Genomic DNA, 24,687 nt, shown 5'->3' with positions numbered 1-24,687 from the left:
GCAGCCTTTGTGACTTCTATAGAGTAACGCTACATGGTTTGCTTTAAGGATGCATATCTCAGTAGCAACACTTGTTTCCCATAAAATTAAGTTCAAGGTCTCAGTCCTTATCTTAAGATACTTCAGGGTGTGAGCCACAGGTATCTAAAGGATCATCTAAAATATCAACAAGCTATCGAAAACTTCTAGACGAAGATCATGGTCAAATATGTCACTCCCCTGGCACTATGAAACTTTACACTGAGAGCAAAGTTTGTCTGTGCAGGAAAAAGAGCTTTCTCAGGGCTGGTCTGAGACTGTGCACGATCCTGCCATCTCCCTCCAGGAACAAAGAGTATTACAGAAGTCCCCACCTACTGCTGGATGTGCAAGGCACATTTCTTTGACCTTTCTCTCCTAAGCATATCGTAACGTAAGCACATGCATGTGCATTACAAGTCATGCGAACAGCCCCATGTACATGCTTCTCCCTTTTGAAAGGGGCTGGGATAACAAACCTGTGACAAATTAGCCAGGTTGCTTCGTGCAGGACTGGTAGATGCTCTGATATTACGGCCCCGAGTGTAAGGTAAGAACAGACGAGAGCAGAACTGAATGTGGATTTGCCAGGACGGGTTTACGGTACGAAATCCCATCTTCCTGCCCAGCATCCGACCACTGGTGACTAGATCCTGAGCCAGATGGGTCCCTAGCCTGAGGTATTTAGATTGCTCCTATTTTTATTTTATTTTTTGGTAAAATATGTGAAACAATCACTACAAAAGAAGGTGAACTTTTTTTAATGACGTAGGTAAATTCTCCAGCTGAGAACGGATTTGTGACCTGAGCTTTTCTTTACTGCGGTTGCACCTGTGGGAGGGGAGCGGGGAGGATGGTCAGGTTTCTCCCGGAGAGCACTCGACGCAGCTCTTTTCTTCACTGCGTTACCAAGCACTTGGTTAAACGTGGAAGTCATCCGGTGAGGTGTTTATTGCAGGCCAAAAACCAGGCTCCCACCCCTGCCCCCCAGCAGTTTCCCGCCAAGGCCCGGCCCATAACTCCGCCCAGCCCCTATTGCTAGGCAACGCGGCGTCCCCGGAAGCGGTCGCCCGCTTCCGAGGCGGGGCAGAGATGTACTTCCGGGGCGGGCAGCCCTTTTCCCCCTCCCCAAGATGGCGGCGCCCGTGTCCCTGCTGGTGGAGTTCGGGTGAGGAGGGTGGTCGGGAGGGCCTGGGCCGTGGCTGGTGCGCGGCTCTGAAGGAAGCAGGGGCCGGGGGTGTGTGGGGGCTCCTCAGACACGGGCTCTTATGGGCTAGGGCCGGGGTGGGGGTGGCTGAGTGTTTCAGCGAGGGAGCCACGATGTTATTAGGAGGGGTGACTCGTGGTGCCTAATGAGGGGCCCGCCTGCGTTTTCGGGATGAGCATGGCTGCATTTTAACCGGCACGCAGCTATGACAGGTTCTGGGACACTGTGGGGGCATGGCAGAGCTACTTACTAGTCGTACCCATGTCAAGGACAGATCTTGCTCCCCGTGATTGGAGGCCTGATGAAGAACGTCTTGCGTTCGGAAGTGTGTCAGTCTCCATCCCGACGATGTTGTTAAAGACATCCCCCTTAGACGTTCCTGCCAGAGGCAAAAGATGCATTTGGGCAGCAGTTCTCTAGCTTGGCCACAATCTTGTGTTGGGTTATAATGTACAGGATGCTTGAGCTACGTACCACAAGAGGATAAAAAGTGAATAGTTTGTTCAGAGGAACATGCAAGTTGTTTTTTTTTTTAGAGTCTCAGCAAGGGTTAGCAGTGGTATTTTGGGCTTTTGGGACTCTTTGGCTTTTCCTTCTGTATTAATGACAAGCCTGTGTTGGTTGCCGCTGTCTACCTCCCACTGGATTTGATCGGCTCTTCTGTGGAATAGAGTTCGTACTGTTCACGTTGTCCTTCTTGTGACTGGCTGTGGTCTGTTCCTGGTGAGAGTGGACACGATTTAATGGGAAGTAGGCACTGGCTGGTACAGCTGTGCTCTTAGTTCAGTAGACTGGTACAGTTGATCCAGTAGCTTTTTGTTGAACATTGTTCTTCTTGTAGATATTGTTCTGCAAGTGCCTAATGCATGTCTTTATATGCTGTCTCTATATGCGCTAACAGGTAGAACTGTCCATTCAGTCTTCTCCTAGAGAAGAATACTTTTCTTAACTTATCAAACATTGCCCAAGAGGTTGGTTTTACTGATGGATTAACCCACTGTAGCTGTGAAAAAAAGAAACTTTATAAACAAGTTCCTGTCTCTGCACATCACTGTAGATTACTAAAACATTTGTAACCCCTGAATTAATTTTCAGTGTATAAATGGTGTTTACTTCTTACAGTTCTTTCAGCTCAGATGGTGTCAACTATAAAGTCCTTTTTGCTTTTCTTTTTGAATATTTTGTTTTCAGGTTCTTATTGCTGTGATGCCTGGGTTGCTAACCCTGAAGACATTGGAATTTTTTTTTTTTTTTTAATTTAAGCTAGAAATCCAAAAAACACTTGAATAAAGTATGAAACCAATCCAAATGTTTCCACAAGTGTTTTTTCTCTTACAGAAGCTAAAAGGCTGCTGTTTCCTTGATATTTTTTTTCCTCTCCCACCTCATATAAATACACGTCATAACCCTTTAAATGCCCTTTTCCTCAGTCTACCCTGCTTCCAGCTGCAGTAGCTCTCCTCATTTTCCCAGAAGAGTAAGAAGCATTTTTGCTTGTCTTGGAAATGCATAAATGAGCTCTCTATGTGCAATCACAGCTGAGTTCGCTACAGTTAGCGCCTTACAGAAGGACCTTATCTAGTCATCTACATTCCTGCAGTAACAAAGCATGACCTTGTTTTCATTATATAAAAAATGTTTTTTCTATAATTGCTGTGACTTTTTCTTTTGCATGAATCTCGGCTAAAGTTGATAATTGCTGCTTCAATTTTCAGATAACTATTTTTTGTGAGCTGGTGGAAGAACACCAACAGAGTGGCCTTTAGGAGAGATGCTGTATATAAATAACTGCTGAGAACATAACAAAGGTTCCATTGTGCTTTTCTGTTGCAGAGCCAAGAAAATCCTAGTGTGACATTTTTAGATATTGGTTTTAAAGGGATTAAGTAACACGTAGGCTCATTATTTTCCATAATATGTAGATATTTGCTGCTTTTATTACGTCTTTTCACTGAGGCAGTTTTCAGCTTTGTAAGAAATGGTACCAATAATATATAAGAACAGTAGAAGTAAACATTTATTTAACATTCTGTTTTTAAGTCAGTGGAACTTTGCAGTTATTGAATGTACTGTATTTGCACGGGGTTTGGTCACCTCTTTGAACCAACGGAGTATCCATCATCTAATATCTTTGCGGCTTTAAATTGAAGGAGTGTAAGCTTCTGGCAGCAACTACACTTCAGGCCCAACTAGATGTCTGAAGTTAGTAATCAAAATAAAGATGTTAGGGGTCTATCTAGTTCAATTTTTTGGGAAAGATGAGCCACCAATAGCTCCTACCAGCCTTGAGGAAGCTGCCCATTGCTCTGCATTTCTGAAAATTTAAATGTGACTCCTGAATAAATATTTGGGCACTGTTTTTAAAAATGATGGCCTTGCTGTGTAAATGTGTATACTGTCCTGTATGGTAATTGCATAATCCAAATTGTTTAAAGCATTGTTAAATCAATAAAACTTCAAACACTTTTGTGAGTAAGTAAATTATCTGCTCCTTTTATGAAAGGGGAGCCTGAGTTACAGAGGGGTGAAGTGAGTTGTCCACAGCCATACAAAATATTAACAGAAGCTCTGGAAATAGTACTGGTCTATTTCTATAATCATTTGCTAAGATTTTTATAACCTTTTTCATTTAAAAAAAAAATGAGGATAGCTTACAGATTTTTAACATCAAGAAGAGAAATGATCTGTGTTTGTAAAGTGTAGGATTGTAGGACTCATCCTTTAAGGATGAGGAGTGGATTTCGTAGAAGGGACCTCAACAGATCATTGAGTCTGACACCCTGCCTTGGTAGGAAAGGGTGCTGGGATCAGATGCCAGCAGCCAGGTGCCTATCTGGCTGAGGGGGAGGAGGGGACTGTGTGTGGATGCATGTCTTATTGTGAGGAAATCTGAGTCACAGATGAGAAATTTGCAATTGGCCTGGGCTTTTCAAAAGAGCCTAAAGGAGTTGGGTACCCTCAGCCCATAGAAATCCTCATGTTTTTAAGGCAATTATAATCTTAGACTAGCTTCTAAGAAAATGTTGTCTCCTGCATTTACAAGCCTCTGTTTATTGGTCAACATTGTTACTCTCCTGGAGGATGGTAGTTGTCATGAGCAGTTATTTCTACTTGCAGAGAGAACTGATTTGTGACCTAGCTAAGGCCAGTCCCTTGGTAAGCATTGAGTGTCCAGATAGATACTCTGAACTGGTCTTTTCAGTAGGGAGCCAGTGCAGGGCATAAACATATGTTATGTCCTGGTTAGCTCAACTTGTGTCCAGAACTCTTGATTCTGCTTGCTGCTTACACTGTGCTCGAGTCTGTGCTAAAATGAACATGTGGGAGGACCGCTGAGCCATGGAGGTTTTGTTCCGGTTCCAAGGTTCTGTTCTTGTCTCCATTTCTGACTTGCTGTTTGACTTTGCCTGGCTCATTTCCTCCCTCTCTTTCTGGTTGTTAACTGAGAATAATACCTATTCCATGGGGTTTTTTTCAGATTTAAAGTTGGTCTGGCATTTTGAGACCTTTTGCTGAAAGGTGTTATATGGCAAGGTACCAGAGACAGCATTTAGGGTGAAAATGTTATTCTAATTGCACTAGTGTTGTGGGGAGGGGGGGACTTTGCCTTGATGTTATCCTGGTTAAGCAGGGGCCTGCACCAACAGTTTGTAAGCTGTCTGAGACAAAAATATCTTCTGTTGGTATAGTGCCTGGTTTAGGGGGATCCTAGCCCCCATCTTTTTAATACAGAAAAAGAAAAAATGAAGAATTGTAGTAACAGACCGTTACTGCCCCAAGAAGATTATGGTTTAGGTAAACCAGATGTCCAGTGGGTCATATTCCAAATATAATCACTACCGGTTTTTTTTTCTGTATTTTAGTTGAATAAATCAGTTTTTTTGTCACTTGTTTCACTTGCAGATGAAACGGACTGAATTTTTTTCTTTTCTTTCAGAGGTGGTGCAGAACTCTTGTTTGATGGCATTAAGAAACATCAGGTGACTTTGCCTTGTCAGCAAGAGCCTTGTGAGTACTAGTGGTTTTCAAATAAGTTGAAAAAAGGACAGCAAATGAAATGCGTGTGAAAAACAAAGCCAGTTTATATGGCCATTATTTAGTTTACAACTAAAATCAATGTGTTTTAAGACAATTTCAGCCATACTATTGATTAGTTAGCTTGGCAGACAGTAGTTAACCTGCAGAGTAAATACAAAGCATAAATAAGCTGAGCACCTTTCTCATCCTCTAAGCAACCACAGAGTAGCTTCACTGTTGCAGAGATTTTTTTGCCTTCCACCTGCAGAATGCTAATCATCTGTGGCCTCTAAATATTTTTACAAAGTCCCTATTCACTTTCATTGGTACACAAAGGTGCTCATTAGCTGTTTTTTCTCTGTGGATTCCCATATGGGGACTGGGATATATGCTCACATCACAGTGTATTTTTATTGTCTTTATACTAGTTTAGAACACTTGATTAGACTTAAACCTCACAGTCCAGAATGTCAGAGCTAGACCTTGAAAATTGTGTGGACTTTAGGGGTAAAATTACACTCTCTTTAGTTCTGCATATATAATAATAAAAAAAAGATGCTTGTACATGGAGGGTTTCTGACTGTTCCAGTGATATTCAATATTAATTTCTGTCCTTATAAATGCATGGTAACAACAGTGAAAAATGCATCTTTCTGATTACTATTTTGCTTGGCCCCATGCCTGAGGAAACCTTCATTGCAATGTGTTGGCACAGATGTAGCTTGAATTTTTTGTTAGATTAACGCTTTTTACTGTTTGAAAGCTGGAACTATAAGCTTTGAAATGATGTAAGATATCAGTGAACTTGAGCCATTCATGAGAGACTGGTTGCTAATATCTAAATCTATGTGCTGTCCATATTAAGACTGTAAATCCTCCTGCTGTTTTTGAGAGTGCTTAAAGGCAAGTATAAATGCTTCCCAGATGAATATACTCTTGATCCCTGGATATAAACAACATATAAATAAAATGATAATGGGAGTTTTGAGAAGAGGCATGATCTTATGATTAAAGATATGGGGCAGGCACACTGGAGAATAGATTCTGTTCTTCATTTTGACACTGATCCACTTTGTGACCATAAGCATATCCTGTAGCATTTCTTGCCCTGCTGCTAGAATGGGGCTAATGTTTCTGTACCTTGCAGGAGGGTTTAGTAGTTAAATTCTAAGGTTGATCAAGTTAAATCCTTACATGAAAAGTACTAAAAGGCAGAATTTCAATTTATTTCAATAGTAAACTTTTTTAGCTGCAGTACTGTGTTCTTTAGGTGCTGTGGAAGCCTCAAATATCTGTTCACCATGTAGCACATTACCAGTATTTATACAATAAGCAAGTGTTGGGATTAAAGGAATTAAAATTGAATAGTGTGCATTATATCTGCGTATTATATCTAACATGATGCATATACCCAGTGGGCACAAGAATGTAATGAATACTAAAATGTTTTCTGTAGCTGATAGTGGTAGAATATAAAACGTATGAAGTGTCCAATTCAGTTGCTGTTGAAGTTCTTGGGACGATTTCAGTAATGTTAGTGGGATTTGGCCTGAAAAATAACTTTCCTGAAGATCTTCTGTTCTCAGGTGCTCATGTTATAAGGTCCAGTAGCTCAGGTGTGCAAAAGTTTTGTTGGTAATATAGGCATGGAAATCCAAAGGAGAATCACATTAAAAAAAAAACATTCTGTAAACTCATTTGATTTACAGTGTGACCAATGCCAAGTGTCTTCTGTATTGATTATGAAAATAGTAATGCAGCTGTCTGTGGACAGATAAAAATGTATCTGGGGGTCTGATATGCTAGTCTTCACACAGGAAACATTCTCATTAATGTCAGTGGAAGTTTTCATTGAGTAAGGACAGCAGGATTGGGCCTTTTATGTTTAAAATAACAAGCAGCTCATCCATGTTCAGTGTTTTTTGTCTACTTGCTTCCTTTATACTGTATGTTCATCTCCTTATACACTGAAGGAAAACAGCAATATGAATTCTAGAGCAAAATGCAAACAATTATAATCCTATTGAACTGCTTTCATTAGGTACCAAGATTATTTTTGACCATTCTGGTCTCCCTTATCCGCTCTTCTTTTCCCCTTGGGTTATTTTTTCTCTTTGTCCTCTTTCTGCAGATCAGCTGCTTCTCTGGGCCCAGCTATATTTTACTGTTTTTGACTTTTGGTATATTACATAGGTGCAGTAGGATGGGAAGCTTGATAAATAAACGTATAACCACATTTAAGGGAGGAAAATAGCCTGTGATCTGTATTTGTCTTGAGTAGCGCTCTTTACATAATACTGATGCTTTAAAAAAATTATCTTACGATAATTTCAGTGATTTACTAATGGTAGACACTAGGTGATAATGGCCAGATTCTTCTTATCAGCCTGTGCATAAAAACTCTTCTCCCCCTTCTCTTTTTTTGCTGACTGGCTGGGGGGAGGCGGGTTGCTGGGAGGCTAAAGAAGCACAGACAAGTGGGAGCTGCAAATGGGACTACAGCATGCAGCCATGTGTTAACAGCTATTTCTCCTCTGGAATCCTGAGTCTTTGCACTTGGTGTGTGACCTGCCATGCTGCCAGTAAGGAACATGCAAACAAAAGTATGAGAGATGCAAGCTATAGTGTATCCAGGCCCATATAATATTTTCTCAGATGCTTCAGAAGGAAAAGCACAAGTTAAATGCACAAAAATACTTCTTCCAGAATTGTGCTAACAATTTTGATCTCATTGATATGCTGATAGAGAGACTAAAAGCATTAATGTCTTGTTGGCTTATTGTGCATAAAACTATAGGAGGTGGAAAAGGGCAGTGAAGAGGATAAAAATATTTGTTACATGGAGAGAGGATTAAATTGGCAGGGAAATCAACTTTATTTTCAAACGTCCAAGAAGCTGTTAGAGACACTGGAGCATAAAGGAAAAAAGCCCTAAATTAAAAACTGAAAATGTTTTTGGCAGCATCCCCTCGAAACGAGCCGCAGTTAATTTAACCAAGTGCTTCAGTAATCAAATAGATCATTGTGTGCCTGCTGCTGCAAGAGATGTCAGAGCACCTTCCCCTTCTCGGTTGGATTTACAGTTGGTGGGTTTGGCTTCCGGGAGGGAAAAGTCACTGGCTATTGGAAGGCTGGGAAATAACCAGCATCATTTAACCTTTGTAGCAGTTGCAGGGTTGAAGTCACATCGGCTAAGAACAGCTAGAAAGTCCATTGAGCTCTGCATGTACCACGGGGCGTTTGTATGGCAAGATAAGGGCGCTCATTAAAATGGCACTGGTTTATATGGTGGGAAGTTTTCTACTCTGTTTCATGGGCCCTATACTGCTAACAGCAGTGGAGATGTTCCTGTAGATCAAGTGGGAAAGGCTTGTGCTTTTGGAAGAGTGGGTCTAAGCATAAGCATTAATAAGTCTGAAACACTTTGGTAGTCTCGCATGACGATATTTGACATTTTAAGGTTGGAAGTACAACACTTGAATCCAGACATTCTGGTAATCATACATTTTTCCCCCTTTTTTATCTGAAGCCTCACATAGAGGGGAAGAAACACAGTTATTCCAATTTTCTAAGGGTGGGGTAAAGGTAAAATCTTTATTTGTTGAGTATTGACTGCATTCATGGGTCTGAACTAAATACAAGGGAGCACAGTGCGTTTCTCCCTCTCGCCCGGGGGATTTACAGTCTAAGGTCCTGATCCTGGAAGGTGTGAAGCATCATCCACTTTCACTGTAATCAGTGAGAGTTCAGGGCAATCAGCACCTCGGAAGAAGGACTTGGTATCTCTCACACTTAGGCCCTCAAATACAGAAAGGATACTTCATGCAGGTACAGTATACCTGTGGGGGCCAGCTTTTTTGACATCTATGCCACAGATTGATTCCATACTCTCCCATAGGGGTACTCTGATTCCATTCTTATGCCCAATCTGCTGTTCTTTCTGCTGCCTTCCTTATCTGACATTGTGCTACTTCTCCCTTCCCTGATCTGCCATGTGCCACACACACAGGTTGCCCATGCCACTTGTGTCACTCATGTTGCAGGGTGGCCACCCATGCCATACACCATAAGGGTGAGGCCTGACTGTGATTCCTAACTGCCAAAGAGATAATAAAACTCAGAGTAAGAGTCGGTTCCAGTGCAAAATGCTCCTTATGGTGATATTTAGCTGTACATGAGAAATTACTATTTCAAAAGGTTTTTATTGCTACATTTATTAAATGTGACACTTCTGCAAGCAAATGTTTTGAAATTAATTTTTGAAATATTTTTAGTAATACAGAAACTTGTCAGAAAAATTAAAATTAAAAAATCATTGGCTTTATTTATGGAACTTCGTGACAATAGTATCTAATCCTTTCAAACTGCTCTGTAGCGCTTTCCCTCCTCAGAGGAAGATAAGATCGTCCTCATATTTACCATGCCTTTTTTTTGTAGGGAACAATATACTAACTGATGAGGAAAATGAGGAGTGCAGAGGCAGTGCGACTTACCTGAGAGAACCTCAGGATAGTCATGGAGACGCAGGTAGAGGGTGAGAGCCCTGGCTCCCAAGCTCCTCTCACTCCAGCCTGCACTGCTAAGTCTACAGCAGTGGGGAGAGCCATGTTGGAGCCCATCTGGGCTCTGTCCCATGAATGCAGCACCTGCCATGGTAGATCCTGCCATGTGGATAGGCCTTTATCTTGTTCTGACTGCTTATGTTATTTCTCCATCAAGTCTCTGGTGTTTCCTGGCTGTTGCCCCAAAGAAACAGGCATGCTGTTTATAAGGGGTTGACTGAGCAGGCAGAGTTGCATGTCTCATCAGAAGGAAAGATGGAAAAATTAAAACTCAGTTGTGGGACGGGACTAGTGCAATCCCAGTGTCCCCCGCAGCAGGCTCAGTGTAGCGGGAACAGCATTAACTCTCTGCTTTAGATCAAATCAATCTAACACATTGAAGAAGAAACTTCCCAGGCACAGAGAAACTTATTTCTCTTCTGTGTGACCAAATCCCTGTGATGGCAAAGCTGGGCTCCTGAGTCTTCGTTTCCCAACCAAGCCTATTACCACACAGACACCTAGCAGGATAACCTTTCCACCCCATGCCCACCCCCACCCCTCATGCTCTCTTCTTTTCTCTTGGTGGTATTTGCTGTCATGACACCACTGTTTAAAGGGTGGCAGCAGAGCATAGGCTGACAAGGAGGTTCCTGGCCCTTTAAACTGCTTAGCATGCATTTCACACGGTTCACGGTGCCAGCTGTTCCTTTCTCCTCCTGCCCTCACTTGCAGGAGCTGTTTGCTGAGCTCAGAGCTCCTGTGCAAAATTGCTTTTCAAAAGAGCCACTTTCTGCTTAATTAAACAATGAGACGCCGTCCCTCTGCACATCTGTAAAGCTCCTTCTGCAGCTCCTTTATCCCACAAACTGCTCCATTCTTACCTCCATTCACTTGTAAATCTTCCCCCCCTTATCCCCCCATCCCCATCATCTCACTGGCTCTTTCTTTTCCCCTTTCAAGTGTGGCTGAGGGGCTTGATGGTGTATCTGTGGGGGTGGTGGGGGTGGGTTGACAGGAGTTGGCTTAATGGTCCTTGCTATATATGAAAGCATAATGTTAGCAAAGTAACTGCTGAAAATGAGAGTTGAGAGCTGGTGCCAGACGGGGCTTGTGTATTTCAGAGGAATAAAATGTGGATAGCTGTTAAAGGGGATGTAGGATCAGTAGGGAAGAATGACTTATCCAAATGATTGAAACAACACTAAAGGTGCCTGAGAGGCATGGGGGAGAGTCAGTGTAAGACGCTGTCTTGCCCAGCTGGCAGTGGCAGAGTGAGTCTGTACCAGGGAAATCCCTCTACAGGCTTTCTGTATGAATGGATGGTGCCAGGCTGCAGGGGATTCCCTCAGCAGGTTCCCTTTATGAATAGTTGCATTCCTCAGTGGACAGGGAGTCCCTGAAGTAGGATGCCATGGATTCTGTGGTTGTTTTCCCCTCTGTCAGCTTGTTCCAACCCTTGGAAATGTTTGGGTTTTTTTGCCAGAAAAAGATCAGTTGAAGGGAGGGTTTCCTCTAAGCTTTGAAATTGCATGTTTATACTTAATAACTCTGCCAAATGTTGCAGGATTTACTAGAGCTCCTTAAATTATACAGCATCAGCTGTTCCAGAGTGAGAAGGCAAGAGATGAGTAGAGGAATAGACATAAGAATTGGGGATGGAGGGCACCTACCTGTGTGTCAAGACAGAGAAGTGACATTTAGTATGATGATACATCGCACACTTAGGGTTGAGAGGGTAAAATTAACAACAGGAAAATTTAGGCTGGATGAGAAGATTCCAAATTGCAACAGCATAGAATCTCTTGGGATTTAATGAAAGCACCATGTTGCTTGAGCCATTTAAAACCAGACTGGACAAAGCCTTGGAGAGTCTCCTGTAGGGAATAATTCTGTGCTAGTGAAGGGATTAACTAGAAGAGACCTATTAGCAGATCATCGTTTCGGATTTCTGTGATCCCTATTCAGCACTTTACTATCTGTAGAATACAACCCTCTTTTGACACTGTTAGATGCCTTTCTTTGACAACTTTGAGCAAGAAGAACACTTTCCAAGCATTAGTGATCCATATTCCTAATAAAAAGAAGTAATTGGAGGTGCCAACAGTAGTGACAATAGCTTTGGGTGTTACAGGATTAGACTCTCTGACTCTGGAAATACAGTATGTAGGGGTTTGGTTCATCTGGAGGATCGTGTTGGGGCTGCCTTCTAATGACTGAAGTCAATGGAAGATCTTTGGATTCCAGGAATTTTTTCATGGCAGAGGGTGAGATGGAAGGCTCCTTGAACTTGCTTTCCCTATTGGCTAATCAGAGGGAATAGAAAATCATAGAAAGTTAGGGTTGGAAGGGACCTCAAGAGGTCATCTAGTCCAACCCCCTGCTGAGAGCAGGACCATCCCCAATTAGATCAAGCCAAAGCTTTGTCTAGCCAGGTTATGAAAACCTCCAAGGATGGAGTTTCCACCATGTCTCTGGGTAACTTGTTCCAGTGTTTTACTACCGTCCTACTGAAAAAAATATTCCTAATATCTAACTTAAACTTCCCTTGCTGGAACTTGAAACCGTTGCTCCTTGTTCTTTCATCTGCCACCACTGAGAACAGTTCAGCTCCATCCTCTTTCAAAGCCCCCTTCAGGTAGTTGAAGGCTGCTATTAAATTCCCCCTCGGTCTCCTCTTCTCTAGACTAAATAAGCCCCATTCCCTCAGTCTTCCCTCATATTCCTCAGCCCCCTCACCATTTTTGTTGCCCTCTTCTGGACTTGTTCCAATTTGTCAGCATCCTTTCTGTAGTGGGGGGCCCAACACTGAACACAGTACTCCAGATGTGGCCTCACCAGTGCTGAATAGTGGGGAATAATCACTTCCCTTGACCTACTGACAGCGCACCTACCAGTGCAGCCCAGTATGCCATTAGCCTTCGTGGCAACAAGGGCACACTGCTAGCTCATTTTCAGCTTATTGTCCACTGTAACCTCCAGGTCCTTTTCTGCAGAGCTGCTGCCCAGCCAGTCAGCCCCCAGCCTGTACTGGTGCATGGGATTATTCCATCCTAAGTGCAGGACTTTGCATTTGTCCTTGTTGAACCTCATGAGATTTTCTTGTGGCCCAATCCTCCAATTTGTCTAAGTCACTCTGAATCCTAGCCCTGCTTTCCAGTGTATCTACTACTTTCCCCAGCTTGGTGTCAGCTGCAGACTGGCTGAGGGTGTGCTCCATCCAATCTTCCAGGTTGTTGATGAAGACATTGAACAAAACTGGCCCCAGGACCAACCCTTGGGGCACTCCACTTAATAACAGCTGAGCTATAACTAGACATCAAGCCATTGATCACTAGTCTCTGAGCCCAGTGCTAGGTCTGAGTACTCCTTTCTATTTGTACAAGAGCTAAAAGAAGATCCATGATCCAAATGATCTTTGACTAACAAGACTTAAGAACCATCTGAATGAAGATCTCAGGACCCAGGTCCTCCATCCTTGATAACAAAAGCATCATACAAGATCATAGGATTTGGTCTCTTTTTTTTTTTTCCCCCTGTGGGCAAGAGGTAATGGTAGAAGTGCTATGAAGACCCTCTTTCTTCTGACTAAGAGGTGAGAGAGTTTCCAAATCTACCATTTCAAACCACATAAATATATCTAGAAGAAGCCAGGTCCCAGGAAGGAGCTGGTGAGGCCCCAGGTTCTGGATTCTTCTTTTTTTTTCTGACCATAATAGTAAAAAAAAAAAAAAAAAAAAAAAATCCTTTTGTTTGTGCAGAATTTAACCTGAAGCCTTTTCCTATTAAACATTAGAAAAAGTTTACTAACACTAGTGGAAACTGATTCCAGCTTTTTGGCCCTGGTTTCTGCTCATTTGACCGGGTTGAACCCTTTTACCTAGAAGCCATCCCAAGTCTTCTACTGCAGCTTGTGATACCCCAGCATCTGCCTGGAGGTGGGGTTCAATTTATATCTCAAATAAGGACTGGACTAACCCAAGGATCCCTTTGTTCCATTTTTCTAGAAGGTCCTTTCATAATGAATGCCCTTTGTTACAATTCTCGAGACCTATTTTCATTACAACTTGGTGATATGGACAGACCTCTCACCTTGCTGACTGGTGTGTTTTGGGAGTATTTTTAATATCCATTTGAAAAATAAGCCCCTTACCAAGGCAAAGGGGTTGTGAATTCTCTTCCCATCCAGGCAGAAGGAATAATGGAAGAGGCGCGGCGAGGAAGGGGCTTTGTCATGGTTACAGGCCTGTCGCTGAGAATGTGGGCGGGATGGAGCTTGTCCAGAGCTAGTGACCTCAGCAAATTGGAGCTCAGCTGTGGTCAGTATGATAAATGATCTTATTCTGGGTCAAAGAAAAGGTACCCCACAGGGAGGTGTCGGGGAGGCGGCCTGAGAAACCCGACTGTGCCGTCACACCACTGACCCCTCAGTGACCAGCCCTGCATGTATCTTATTTATTACAAACCAGAAGGGAATTTTCCAGTGACTAGGCCTTAATAAGGGTCCCCTGTTTTCCTGAAATAAACTCCTTGTTCCACAGACAAGACCGGAATATTATTGGAAATACATCCTGTGGATATCTAGTAGGTCCGCACATTAGTTTGTGTGCATGGATTTTAATGTGGAGAGATACAGAGATGTGTGTGTGTGTGTGTGTGTATTCTGTCCGTGTGTGTAAATCTGCCAGTGACCGACACAGCTTCTCTCTTAGTAGAGAGCTGCCTTTTCACGCTGGCTAATATTATGGTATTATAAAATCTGTGGGAGGCTGTTTGGGCTCCTGTGTGTTTACCAGCTTGATGAGATTTTTGCAATGAAAACCTGGCTTGGTGTTTTTTATTCCAGGCACCTGTCTGCCATGTCGGTTTTCTCTCTGCACACAGCGAGTGTGCTCTCTGCTGAGTTATCACTGATGATCTGTCAGGCCCAGGAGGTTTTATTGAGCTGCAAAAGATCTATGGGTTTTAGCTATGGTTTTGAGGGTGCAGATGAGCCCAGGCACTTGTACCAGGCAGCACTAAGATGGAGTCCTAGATAGGTTTCTCTTAAAGAGGAAGCTCTATAGATTCTTTGTTGAAGACGAGCGAGATATCATGGAAGATCAGACCTCGGAGGGTTTGGAAAAAGACTGGAAACTGCAGATCTTTCAGCTGCAACTTACATATTCAGGAATATTAATAGGACAGCCAGCATGAGATAAAAATGAACTGCAGTTTTTGCATCTTGTTCACATGCATGACAGGACAGTGGCTTTGGGCCGCTGCTAACATGTTTAGTTTTCCTGAGCTGTCCATTCAACTGAGTGTGTTGTTTTGCTTGTGCTCTTTGGCTTTGAGCTCCCATGTTACACACTCAAACCAAACCCTGGATTTGCAGCCCTGGATGCAGAAGTCCTCTCTGTCCACAGAACAGAGACTGAGTTATACCATCATTGTACTTCAACTCCAGATGCAGGGACCAGACCCCCCCTTCCCCTTCAGTTAGAGGGTCATTCTGTTTTCATGGCCCATTTACTCTTTCACACTAGTGAACGAACGCCAGTTAGTACTGAGTATGGGTTTGCAGTGCAGATTTTTGTCCGCTGCAGACTGAGACTGCTGAAGTGATTATATTGAGGCCGTGTAACTTAGCTTATTACTGAAGTGACCAGGATTTGGACTCATGACTAAAAGGAGAAAAGCTGTGTCCTATTACATTACCATCATCTGAGCACTGCAGTCCCCTACCTTTTAAAACATTATTCATTCTGTAATTTTGAGAAAACAGCATAGAGAAGCTGACCAAGGGGATCTCGGTCTCAGAAAGAACAGCAAACATTGTGCAACTGTATTTTTGTGAATACTTTCCATAGAATCATAGAATAGTAGGACTGGAAGGGACCTGTAAGATCATCAAGTTGGGTCCCCTGCCATGGGCAGGAGGTAATAGGGCTCAAACGAGCTTAACGAGGTGCTTTCGCTGGGTGATATTTGATCACCTCTCCCAAGAAACATAGATAAAGTATTAAATTAGTCTCCCAATGATAAGTGTACTTATCATGGCAATGGAGATGAGGCTGCAGCCCACGTAAATGGTTTTCCTTCCCATTTTGCATTTCTGCAGAGACATAAGTTTACATGGTACTATGCAGACAAAAGCAATCACTAACCTAAGGAACCTGAAGTACAAGTTATGCTGCACAGATGTTTGTATAACAAAAAGAAGGTGCTAGGGAAAGAGGAGGGTCACAGCAGAGAAAGCAGCAGGTGTGCTTGAGTAGCTCACATTGTTAATTATTATTCGGGTCATGATAGGACTCCATGTCCTGGATCAACACTGCTTTGTGGTAGAGAAGGGGTGTTGGACATATGGCCCATGGGCTGGATTTGACCATGGAGCCCTGCTATCCAGCACATGCTCATGTGACTTACAGTGCTGGACTGGCCATGTGCACTGCTGCATGCAGCTCCCTGCCGGCCCGGTTCTGAGGGAGTCTGGTTTGACCTGCAGCCCAGCCCGCTGAACCTTATCTGGCCCTATGGTGTTGGATTAGTTTGCTCCTGTGCTAGAGCACTGTACAGGCAGAACACGAAGATGGTTCCTATGCCCAAAACTGTACAATCCTAGTAGTCCTGTCCCACTCGCATTGTACTTGTGTGTATGCCAAATGGACCTGATTGTTTTGACTGTTTCATAACTACTTACTGGCAGTTTTGCAGGAGACAAATGAATAACAGGACAGGTGCAAAATCCTGTGTTGGAAGACCAGCTAAAAGACATGAGGCTAAAGGTGGGATGTAGGGAAGGACAAAGAGCTTGCGTTATACCTTGGATCGAGGTGGCTATTCCAAGAATGGTGGTACATTGCATAGTCCTCCAATGTGTGCGTGCCTCACTTCTGTGGCAGTGAATCAATGCTGATGTTGATGCACATATTCCTCTGAGTATGGGTACAGGCATGTGGGCTGTCTAATACTAGACTGGTGTGAAGCTGGAAAATAATACCCTTACTGTGGAAGGGGGCTGGGGACGAAATCTTCCAGTACAGTCTCAAAGTAAGCTAGTGTCCTCCTCTCCAAACTTCTCAGTGGCTGCCCTGTGTCCAGCTGGTGCTTGTGCCTAAACGATTGTAGTCCTGAAATGCCCCAGAGGCAAAGTCTGCTCTTGTGTCAAAGGAGACTTGTGTACTGTGCAGCTTGTGCTGTGCCTTGGTGCCAGTGTACAAATACAAAGCTGCCCTTGGCATGGCTAGGGTGGGGATGGTGTTCTCTCTTGCACTTTTCTCCCTCCTATAGCACTCTTGCATTTTTCACAATGTAGCTCTTATTTTGTAGTTAGAGAGAGCAAGAACCATTTTGGCTGTCGCTGGCTTTCTGCTGTAGCAGTGTTTTTCAGTGGAAAGCTGGCAAGCATGGTTCACTCTTGTTCTGGTGACCAGTTGACTACTACTTTATGCCATCTGTATGACAGTCTCCCTTTCCAGTGCATGAAAGTGATCACATTGGCAGAAAATCTCTCTCATGCTGCTCACTTAACTACATTATAGTTCAGTAAAAAGGAATTCCTGATCTGGGCCTGCCCAGTGACCTCATTGCAAAGTGAGCTGGTGCCAGGAAACAGATCTCCCTTTTGTGATCAACACTGCCCAGCTCCAGGAGGGTCCTCTTTGACCAAGTAAAGCAGTGAGACTAGGATACTTTAGAAGAGGAAGTCTGCAACCTGGAGCCACTGAGGAATGTGGGAAAGAGAGAAATGGAGAGAATCTCACAGGATATTCATCTTCCAATAAAAGAACTAAACCCCTCTGTTGTAGGCAAGCAGATCTCCATTATTCATACCTGCTTATGTCAGGGTAGATTTTTGCCCTTCAGATAAGGAGCGATACCAATGTGACAGAAGCCAAAAAGAGGCAAGGCAGCAAGTAGTATGCATAGGCTTCCTCTAAAGAAATAAAGCCCTGTTTCAGGTTGATCCCATAATGTGCTGGCACAATGCACAGACTGAGTCATACCATTAAAATCACATTTTTTTTTTTGTCAGTCACTGAACAACGGTACAGAGAATAGGTTTTTAGCTCAGCCTGTAAAAGGGTTGTGAAAATATTTATAGTGACTTGGAATAGTTTACTGTACAGGGAGAGAAATGTGCAAATGTATCCCGCTATTCCTGTTGATTCAGCTAGAGGAGGTTCAGGCCCTGATATCTGATTGGTGGGGTTGTGCATTGGGAACTCTTCCTTGTATCTTTTAAACAAATAATCTTTTGGGTCTTTCAAAGGGATGTTTAAAGGAGCCCTGGAAGAATAACTGATTGTGGATTCAGAATGATGAAGTGGTTTGTGGAACAGTGAAATATAGAGGCAAATGCAGGAGAACTCCACATTGTAATTTGTCAGCTTCTCCAAACCCTGTAACAGATTATTCTCTCCCTCTGTCGCTTCTCACCTCTCCAATAGGAAACTAACTGATGCTATCACTAAAGAAATTGTTTTTGCCTCACGAAGTAAAATTGATACTATAAAAACCCACCAGCAGTGTCTCCTCCTCCTTTTACATGAAGACAAATCCTTCCTGTCACCTACTGAAATAGAAAGATAAAGGCTAAGCTTTAATAAAGAAGCTATTCAAACAAAGCGTTGAGGGGGCGGGGTGGAGAGAACAGGGGGTCATTGCTGAAGGTGTGATGCTGAAAGATACTGCAGATGTCCCAAGTGCAACCCCCATGGCCAGTGTCTGCGCCCGTCTGTCCAGCCATTCAGGAATATAGTTGCCTGTGTCTTATTTTCTATGTGGATCTTAAATTTGTTCAAAAGCATATGTCAGTTTGGGTGCCTAATTTGAGACATCCTAGGTCTGATTTGTCAGCAGTGCTGAGTGCTCACCGCTCCCGTTGAACACCCTTTGAGTTCCCGCTGAACCCCCTTTGAGTAATGGGCATCTTGCTCTTCAGAAAGAGACCTTATGGATGTCTCAGTTTGAATGGCCCAAAAGCTAACACCCCAAATTCGTAGGCATATTTTAAAATAGTCATATTTTTGAATGTCACATTGTTCTATATTGTCCATGCCTAATACAGTATAGGTTTCGTTCTAACCTGTTTCTTAAATTGTTTGAGGAAGGCATGAAAGAACTCCTGTAGGGTAGGAAAATATCTGCCTGTCATATCAAAAGAGGAATATTTTGAAAAGGTTCAGGTGAAATCAGTTCAGCCATTTACGTGATGGGGGTGGGGGGAAAAACTTGTTTCCCCATGAATTCCAGTCCATTTTCACACTGGCCTCGGATACTATCAATCAGCTTCCTTTGCACTCTTGGCCTAGATGACTGCACTTATCTGCTGCGCAGTTAATTTGGTTTGGGTTCTAAACATTTAATATCAGCATTCTAGAGGTTGACAGTTGTAACACTTTTATAATTTCACATTTGGGCACTTGATTGCTGATTTTTGTTTGTCCAGCTCTTGTTAAATGTGTACTTTAATGCATTAGTATTTGTCAGCGTGGAACATAAAATATGCAAGATACATGATTTTGGAGAAAACATCTGGAATTTTCTGATGCGTGAATGCTTGAATTGGCATGACTTTACATTGTGTTGCCTCTGGAGTTTTTGCATGTAATGAGGTCAGGTGTGCATATGCATGCATATTTAATTGTGCATGGGCATGTGTAGACTTAAAAAAGAGGTGACTGTTTATGGCAAATGCTGATCTACAGTAGATCTTTAGGATACCCTTTGCCATTCCCTGAAAGACCTTGCACCACAGCTACATCTTTTGGACAACAGGACTGAAAGGATCTCCCTTGTCCCAAGATGAACTCCCATGCCCTGTTTCTCTAATATCCTGCATCTAATGGCTAGAACTAGGCGGACCTTTGGTCTGAGCCAGTGCGGCAGTTCTCTTCCTGTGTTTTTAGCGTGCCGTCTCTGCTGACCTTGGGGAGGGCTAGAGCCCTGGGTCTGGACTCCTGTGAAATAGGAATGGATATTTGGTGCTAGCAAAGAATCGTCATCTTCTTGTTTGGCATCTCCATTACTGGATTTTTGCAACTGTGGATTCCCGTTCTGTGTAGTCTCAGCTAGTCTCTTTGCAGACAGATAGCTTCTTCATTCTGCCATCAGCTAGTCTATAAATTGTCCTCCTCTTTCCTTTTCAGGGGACATCAGAAACCTGCTAAAGTGGATCAAACAAAATCTGTTGAAAGAGAGACCAGAATTATTTATTCAAGGGGACACTGTGTAAGTATGGATGCTAAGGACCGTCGTCCTCATGAGTCCATCTCTGCCAATTTCAGCAGGACGGTGCATGGTTCTTTTGCTGGTAGCATGAAGGAAGTTAGTATCTGTGGAGTACAGGAGGTGCTAAAAAGGATGACAAAGAAGAGTGACTCCTAAATTTCAGCTCCTTCTAAACCTAAGCCTAACCCAGTTTCATAAAACAGTGCATCCTTCTTGCATAACCTGCAGCACCAGTTGTCTAGATCTGGAGCGTACACGTCCTCCTTCCCTTGTGTTGCTGCTTGGAGCCATGACGTTGTACATAGCTTCCCAAGGTAGACCCCTGCCGCCCCCCCACTTGCATCACTGGGCCTGAACCAGTTGCTCTGAGAAGCACCAACAAATAGATCTTCTGGGAAATGTATTTTATTTTTAAAATGGGGCCAATCTCATGGAAAAAGGCCAGGAGAATGGGAGCGCTGTGCAGGCAGCCCTTGGCTACAGGATGGAGGCTGGGGGTGTTTAGCATTCATCACAGATCTCTGTGAGCTGAAGCAGGTGCCAGGTCCCCTGGTAACAGGAGAGACAATGCAGGACACTGAAGATCAAAGAGGGGGAATCCCTCTGCCTGTAATCAGGGGCTCTGAGTTGATCCTGGGTGTTTACAGCCTTTAGCAGGGGCACTGCAATTGCTTTCCCTGGCTCTGCATCGACCTCTCTGTGCTCGATTGCAGTATGTGGATTTTAGTTACCTGGCTTTCCTACATTGTCCTGAAATGTAGTCATCTCAGAGCCTTCTCAGGAATGGTGTATTTTGATTCAAATGAGCTCTGGGATCTCTCTTACCTCCCCTTTATTTGATCTAGAAAGGGCACTGCCTGTACCTATTTCCACCTCTGTGCTATGATTCCCTTTTCACATCAGCTTTACAGGCAGGTTGCCTGTGATCTGCTTTAGCAGCCAGTGTTGTTAACTCTTTGTGTAGCATTTTGCAATCCCATATCCTAACAACTTCTGTATGTTCTGCAGGCGACCAGGAATTTTGGTGCTCATCAATGATGCAGACTGGGAGCTAATGGTCTGTACTACTTCAGTTGTTTGTTCTTTATTGAGAATATTGCTCTGCCTGTTTTATGGTTGTTTTGGGGACCACTAGTGCAGATTCTTGCCCCGAGCTAAGCATGTTATATCCATGGGGGTTGGGGAGCCAGTTCTCTCTCTGTGTGCTGTACTGCTGTGGCTGTTTCAAAGCCCTGAGCTTTTGTTTAACCTGCTGAGACGCAACAACCAGTCAGTCCCCAAGAAGATCCCCCCACGTTCCCTGACCTCCAGCAATGAACTCTGCTGGGTTGGTCTCTCTATCCATGCTTGAGAAGCCCTTAGCAGGCTACCAGATGGCTTTGCAGCCTTGGGCAGTTGTGTACCATATAATAAGATGGGTGCTTGAGAAATAAAGACTGCATCTCTTGCTTAAGATCAGGTTTCGATGTGCCAGAGTGGCTGAGGTAAAGCAAGCAGAGCTGGCCTGTGGAGGGGTTTGGCACGCTGGGCAAATTGTATACCACCGTCACAGCTGCACAGTGTATATAACTATTTGGCTGCCTCAGGCAACCAACCACCTACCTGTTCTGCTGATACAGTAGTCCTCCCTGAGCATGACCATTCTCCATGTTAGAGAACAGCAGCTCCATGGTCTGCTTCCCCAGCTTTTTCTTATCTTAAGACGAAACCTCAGTCTTCCCCTTCTATATACCAGTGCTCTGGCATCTTTTGTGAGGTTTTCTTTCCTTAGTTAGTCTTCATTTGGAAATGACCATTAAATCATTTCTTCTTTTTTCTTGGCCTGCAGGGTGAGCTGGACTACAAACTCCAGGACCAGGATAACGTGGTCTTCATCTCAACATTACATGGTGGTTAAATTCCTGGAAAACGTGAGGACATAAAACAAGAACCAGTGGGGCAAAACACCTGAGCTTCTTGAACTGTTCATGCCTAGTCAAGTCATGTCAGCTCATTTACAGCGTGTTCTTAGTCATGTTAATAAAACCCATGCCAGTATGTGGCCCTGTGTGCACTTAAGTGGCAGCTTCCCTGTGGTTCTCCGGTAATCTCTCCTGATGCTGCAGTCCTAAGGGATGAGAGAGCACCTACAGCCTTTGTTGACTTGATTTCTCATTCTCTGAAGGGGAAAATATAGTTTCTTGGAGTATGTGTGGGATTATGCCTCTATCCCGGAGGCAGAAGCTTGAGGGAATCATGGCTATGCTTCAGGGCAAGGCTATATAGACCTGTTTTGACTGCAGTAGCTGCTGCTGTTTTTACTGTTCTTACTTGGTAGAGTGCCTTTTATACAAACTGTATCCCAAAATGCTTTGCAGAGTTAGTAGGCAAAGCTGAAAGGAATCGTGAAGTACAGAGAAGCAGGGAGACGATTTGGGGTGAAACTTTGCATTAGGTTGAGAGTTGATGGAAATGTACAGTGGGGGGTGGTGGAAGGGGGCTGGCACTCATCTCCTTTGCCACTTTTCTTTGCAGAGTGTATGTGAGTCTGTTTCACTTCTGTAATGCACCTGAGCAAAAGGAGTGTAGAGCGCCGCCAAATGAGAATGGAAGCCTGTTATACCTACTTTTCCTCATGTCTTCTGTGGCTGTTTGCATCAGTGCTTCAGAGAATAATAGGACTCTGCCTGGCAGGTCAGGTGAAGCAGGGTGCATTGCTGCTGAGATGGGAGGGAGAAGTGCAAGAACTAAAATGAATTATTGGATAACGAATTCAGCTTTTAGTGTGTGTGTTTCTGTTCTGGAGATGGCTTCTGAAGAGCTGGAGACCCAGAGATTCTGCAGAGTGCCAGCCATCTGGGCTTTTTAATCTGAAAAGTAGCAGCTCTTTGCAGCAGGTCTTGATCAGTCTGTGCAAGTGAAGCAGAGTTGATACTCCCTGAAACGCAGCATCTTTCCCTTAACCATGCGTCTCTTGACCCTTCCCTCAAGAGGGACGCAGAGACTTTTCTGAGAGATCAGATGATGGTGCGGCCAAAGTGCTATTGGTGCAGAAGTCTCAATGTTAAGACAAAGATGTCATTTGGTTTCTAGAACTATTGCTGAAAATGCAGACTGACCCAAATGGCCAGGAAGGCTGTTCTCCCACAGGTCACGTTTAAAGCACTGGAGGAGTGTGAGAGGTGAAATTCCTGTATGTAAAACAAATGAGTGGCACCAACCAGAGTCTGGTAGTGAGAAGACTTTCCCCCATGCCTATCCCACTCATGATCTTTGCTAGCTGTTGCCTGCCAGTACAGCCTCCCTCTATTCTGGTACTGATTCTCCATATAATACAAGCAGTGGCCCCTACCCTGCTTGGAGCCCTCCTTAATTGGTTCAGGATAGTGGGTTTTCTTGAAGCAGAAGTGGCACTGATTTCAGCCAGCTACTGCATGTTTCCACCCCCCTGTGTCAATAGAGCTGACCATTGCTATTGTTCCTATCCTGGGTCTCCCTTGAACTGGTTGTGTAGCAGCTGTCATGCTGCAGTGGACCACTGGCCTGTCAGGAAGGCTAGTCTGACACAGGCAATAAGTAGCCAATACATGAATCCTTCCTTGTGCTGCACCTAATGGATTAAGCATTTTGTGTGGTAGGAAAAGAGTATAGAGACCATCTCCACTGCTGTGTGACCTGTAGTGCTCAGTTTGTCTGGTTTACCCTGAAGAACTAGAAATCCTATTGAATGGTGATGATTAGCTTGTTAATGTTCCTAAAGTGCTTTGAAGATGAAAAACATGAAGTGTTGCTGGTAATAAAATTATTATTGGGCCTCTTTGAAATCCAGCTGCAGTAGCTGAGCCTGGCTGCTGCAGCTGTGAATTACACAAGCCAAAGGCTCTTATTTGTTCTCAATTTACCTGCTATTAACTTTACTGAGTAACTCCCTTGCAGACAAAAAGCATAAAAAGGCTTGCAGATAAATCTGAGGACTAGCTGGAGAATAGCAAATTCCTATTGTGCATGACTTAAAACAGACTTGAAATGAGGAAGGAAGATGTGCATTGATCTTCAGAGCCCCTTTCTGCCCTGGTGTTCCTCATCTTAAACTGTATTTGTGCCTTTGGCTGGTCTTGTCTGTGTTTTGTTTTTATTTTTATTTTTCCCCCTGCTGTTTGCTCAGGGTAGGCTGAATTTCTTTATTGGGAAGCCTTATTTCCCTTAAGGGTGCAGACAGGCCCAGACGGATTAGGTTCTGCTGTAGTAAAAGCTGCCAATCATGGTGAGCAAAGCTAGAAATATCAAGGTGAGGGAAACTGGGCATTGAGACGGAAATGCAGCAAATTCCTGTACTAGCAGAAGTTTCTGAAATAAAAGGCTTTTTGAACATGCTTTGCCTCCAGCTTTGTCCTACATAGACTCTTGGTTCAATTTTGCTCCAGTCTGGTAACGTTTCCCTCCCCCTCCCCCTCCTGTGTTTCCTTGGTAGCTCCAGCACAGTTGCTTTTCTTTTGGAGTCCTTGTGCCTCTCTCATAAAACCTCCTGATTGTGGTTTAATGGGGGATGCTGACTTGTAATGGGAAGGATGGTTTCAGATCCAGGGAACTCTCTGCACTTGCTCCCTGATTTCTCCTCTCCCTCCTCTTCAGCAGGAAGGAGAGACTAGGGCTGTAGAGCAGGGGTTAAGGACGCCTGGAGACTTGGCACAGCACTAGAAGCAGGGT

The 24,687-nt window shown here is 43.7% G+C and overlaps 1 protein-coding gene across 1 annotated transcript; it reads left to right on the top strand.

Annotated features, from left to right (window-relative positions):
• The first annotated feature begins 1,088 nt into the window (after positions 1–1,088).
• URM1 (ubiquitin related modifier 1) lies at positions 1,089–24,353 on the top strand. The gene is made up of 5 exons (XM_019540693.1): positions 1,089–1,186; positions 5,163–5,233; positions 19,920–20,001; positions 21,010–21,058; positions 21,830–24,353. Exons 1-5 carry the CDS (start codon positions 1,152–1,154, stop codon positions 21,896–21,898), a joined length of 306 nt encoding a protein of 101 aa, XP_019396238.1. The 5' UTR covers positions 1,089–1,151; the 3' UTR covers positions 21,899–24,353.
• The last annotated feature ends 334 nt before the right edge of the window (positions 24,354–24,687 follow it).

The sequence above is a fragment of the Crocodylus porosus genome, unplaced genomic scaffold (assembly GCF_001723895.1).
Source record: "Crocodylus porosus isolate Cpor-Errol unplaced genomic scaffold, CroPor_comp1, whole genome shotgun sequence".
NCBI lineage: Eukaryota > Metazoa > Chordata > Crocodylia > Crocodylidae > Crocodylus > Crocodylus porosus.
Note: the sequence above shows the minus strand (reverse complement) of the source record. Positions and strands in the feature narration are given on the sequence as shown.

Excerpts from the sequence above, each read along its gene's own strand:
- URM1 (XM_019540693.1), top strand. The coding sequence starts at position 1,152 with ATGGCGGCGCCCGTGTCCCTGCTGGTGGAGTTCGG. Across the intron at positions 20,002-21,009 it reads TTTATTCAAGGGGACACTGT|GCGACCAGGAATTTTGGTGC; the intron begins GTAAGTATGGAT and ends TATGTTCTGCAG. Across the intron at positions 21,059-21,829 it reads ATGCAGACTGGGAGCTAATG|GGTGAGCTGGACTACAAACT; the intron begins GTCTGTACTACT and ends CTTGGCCTGCAG.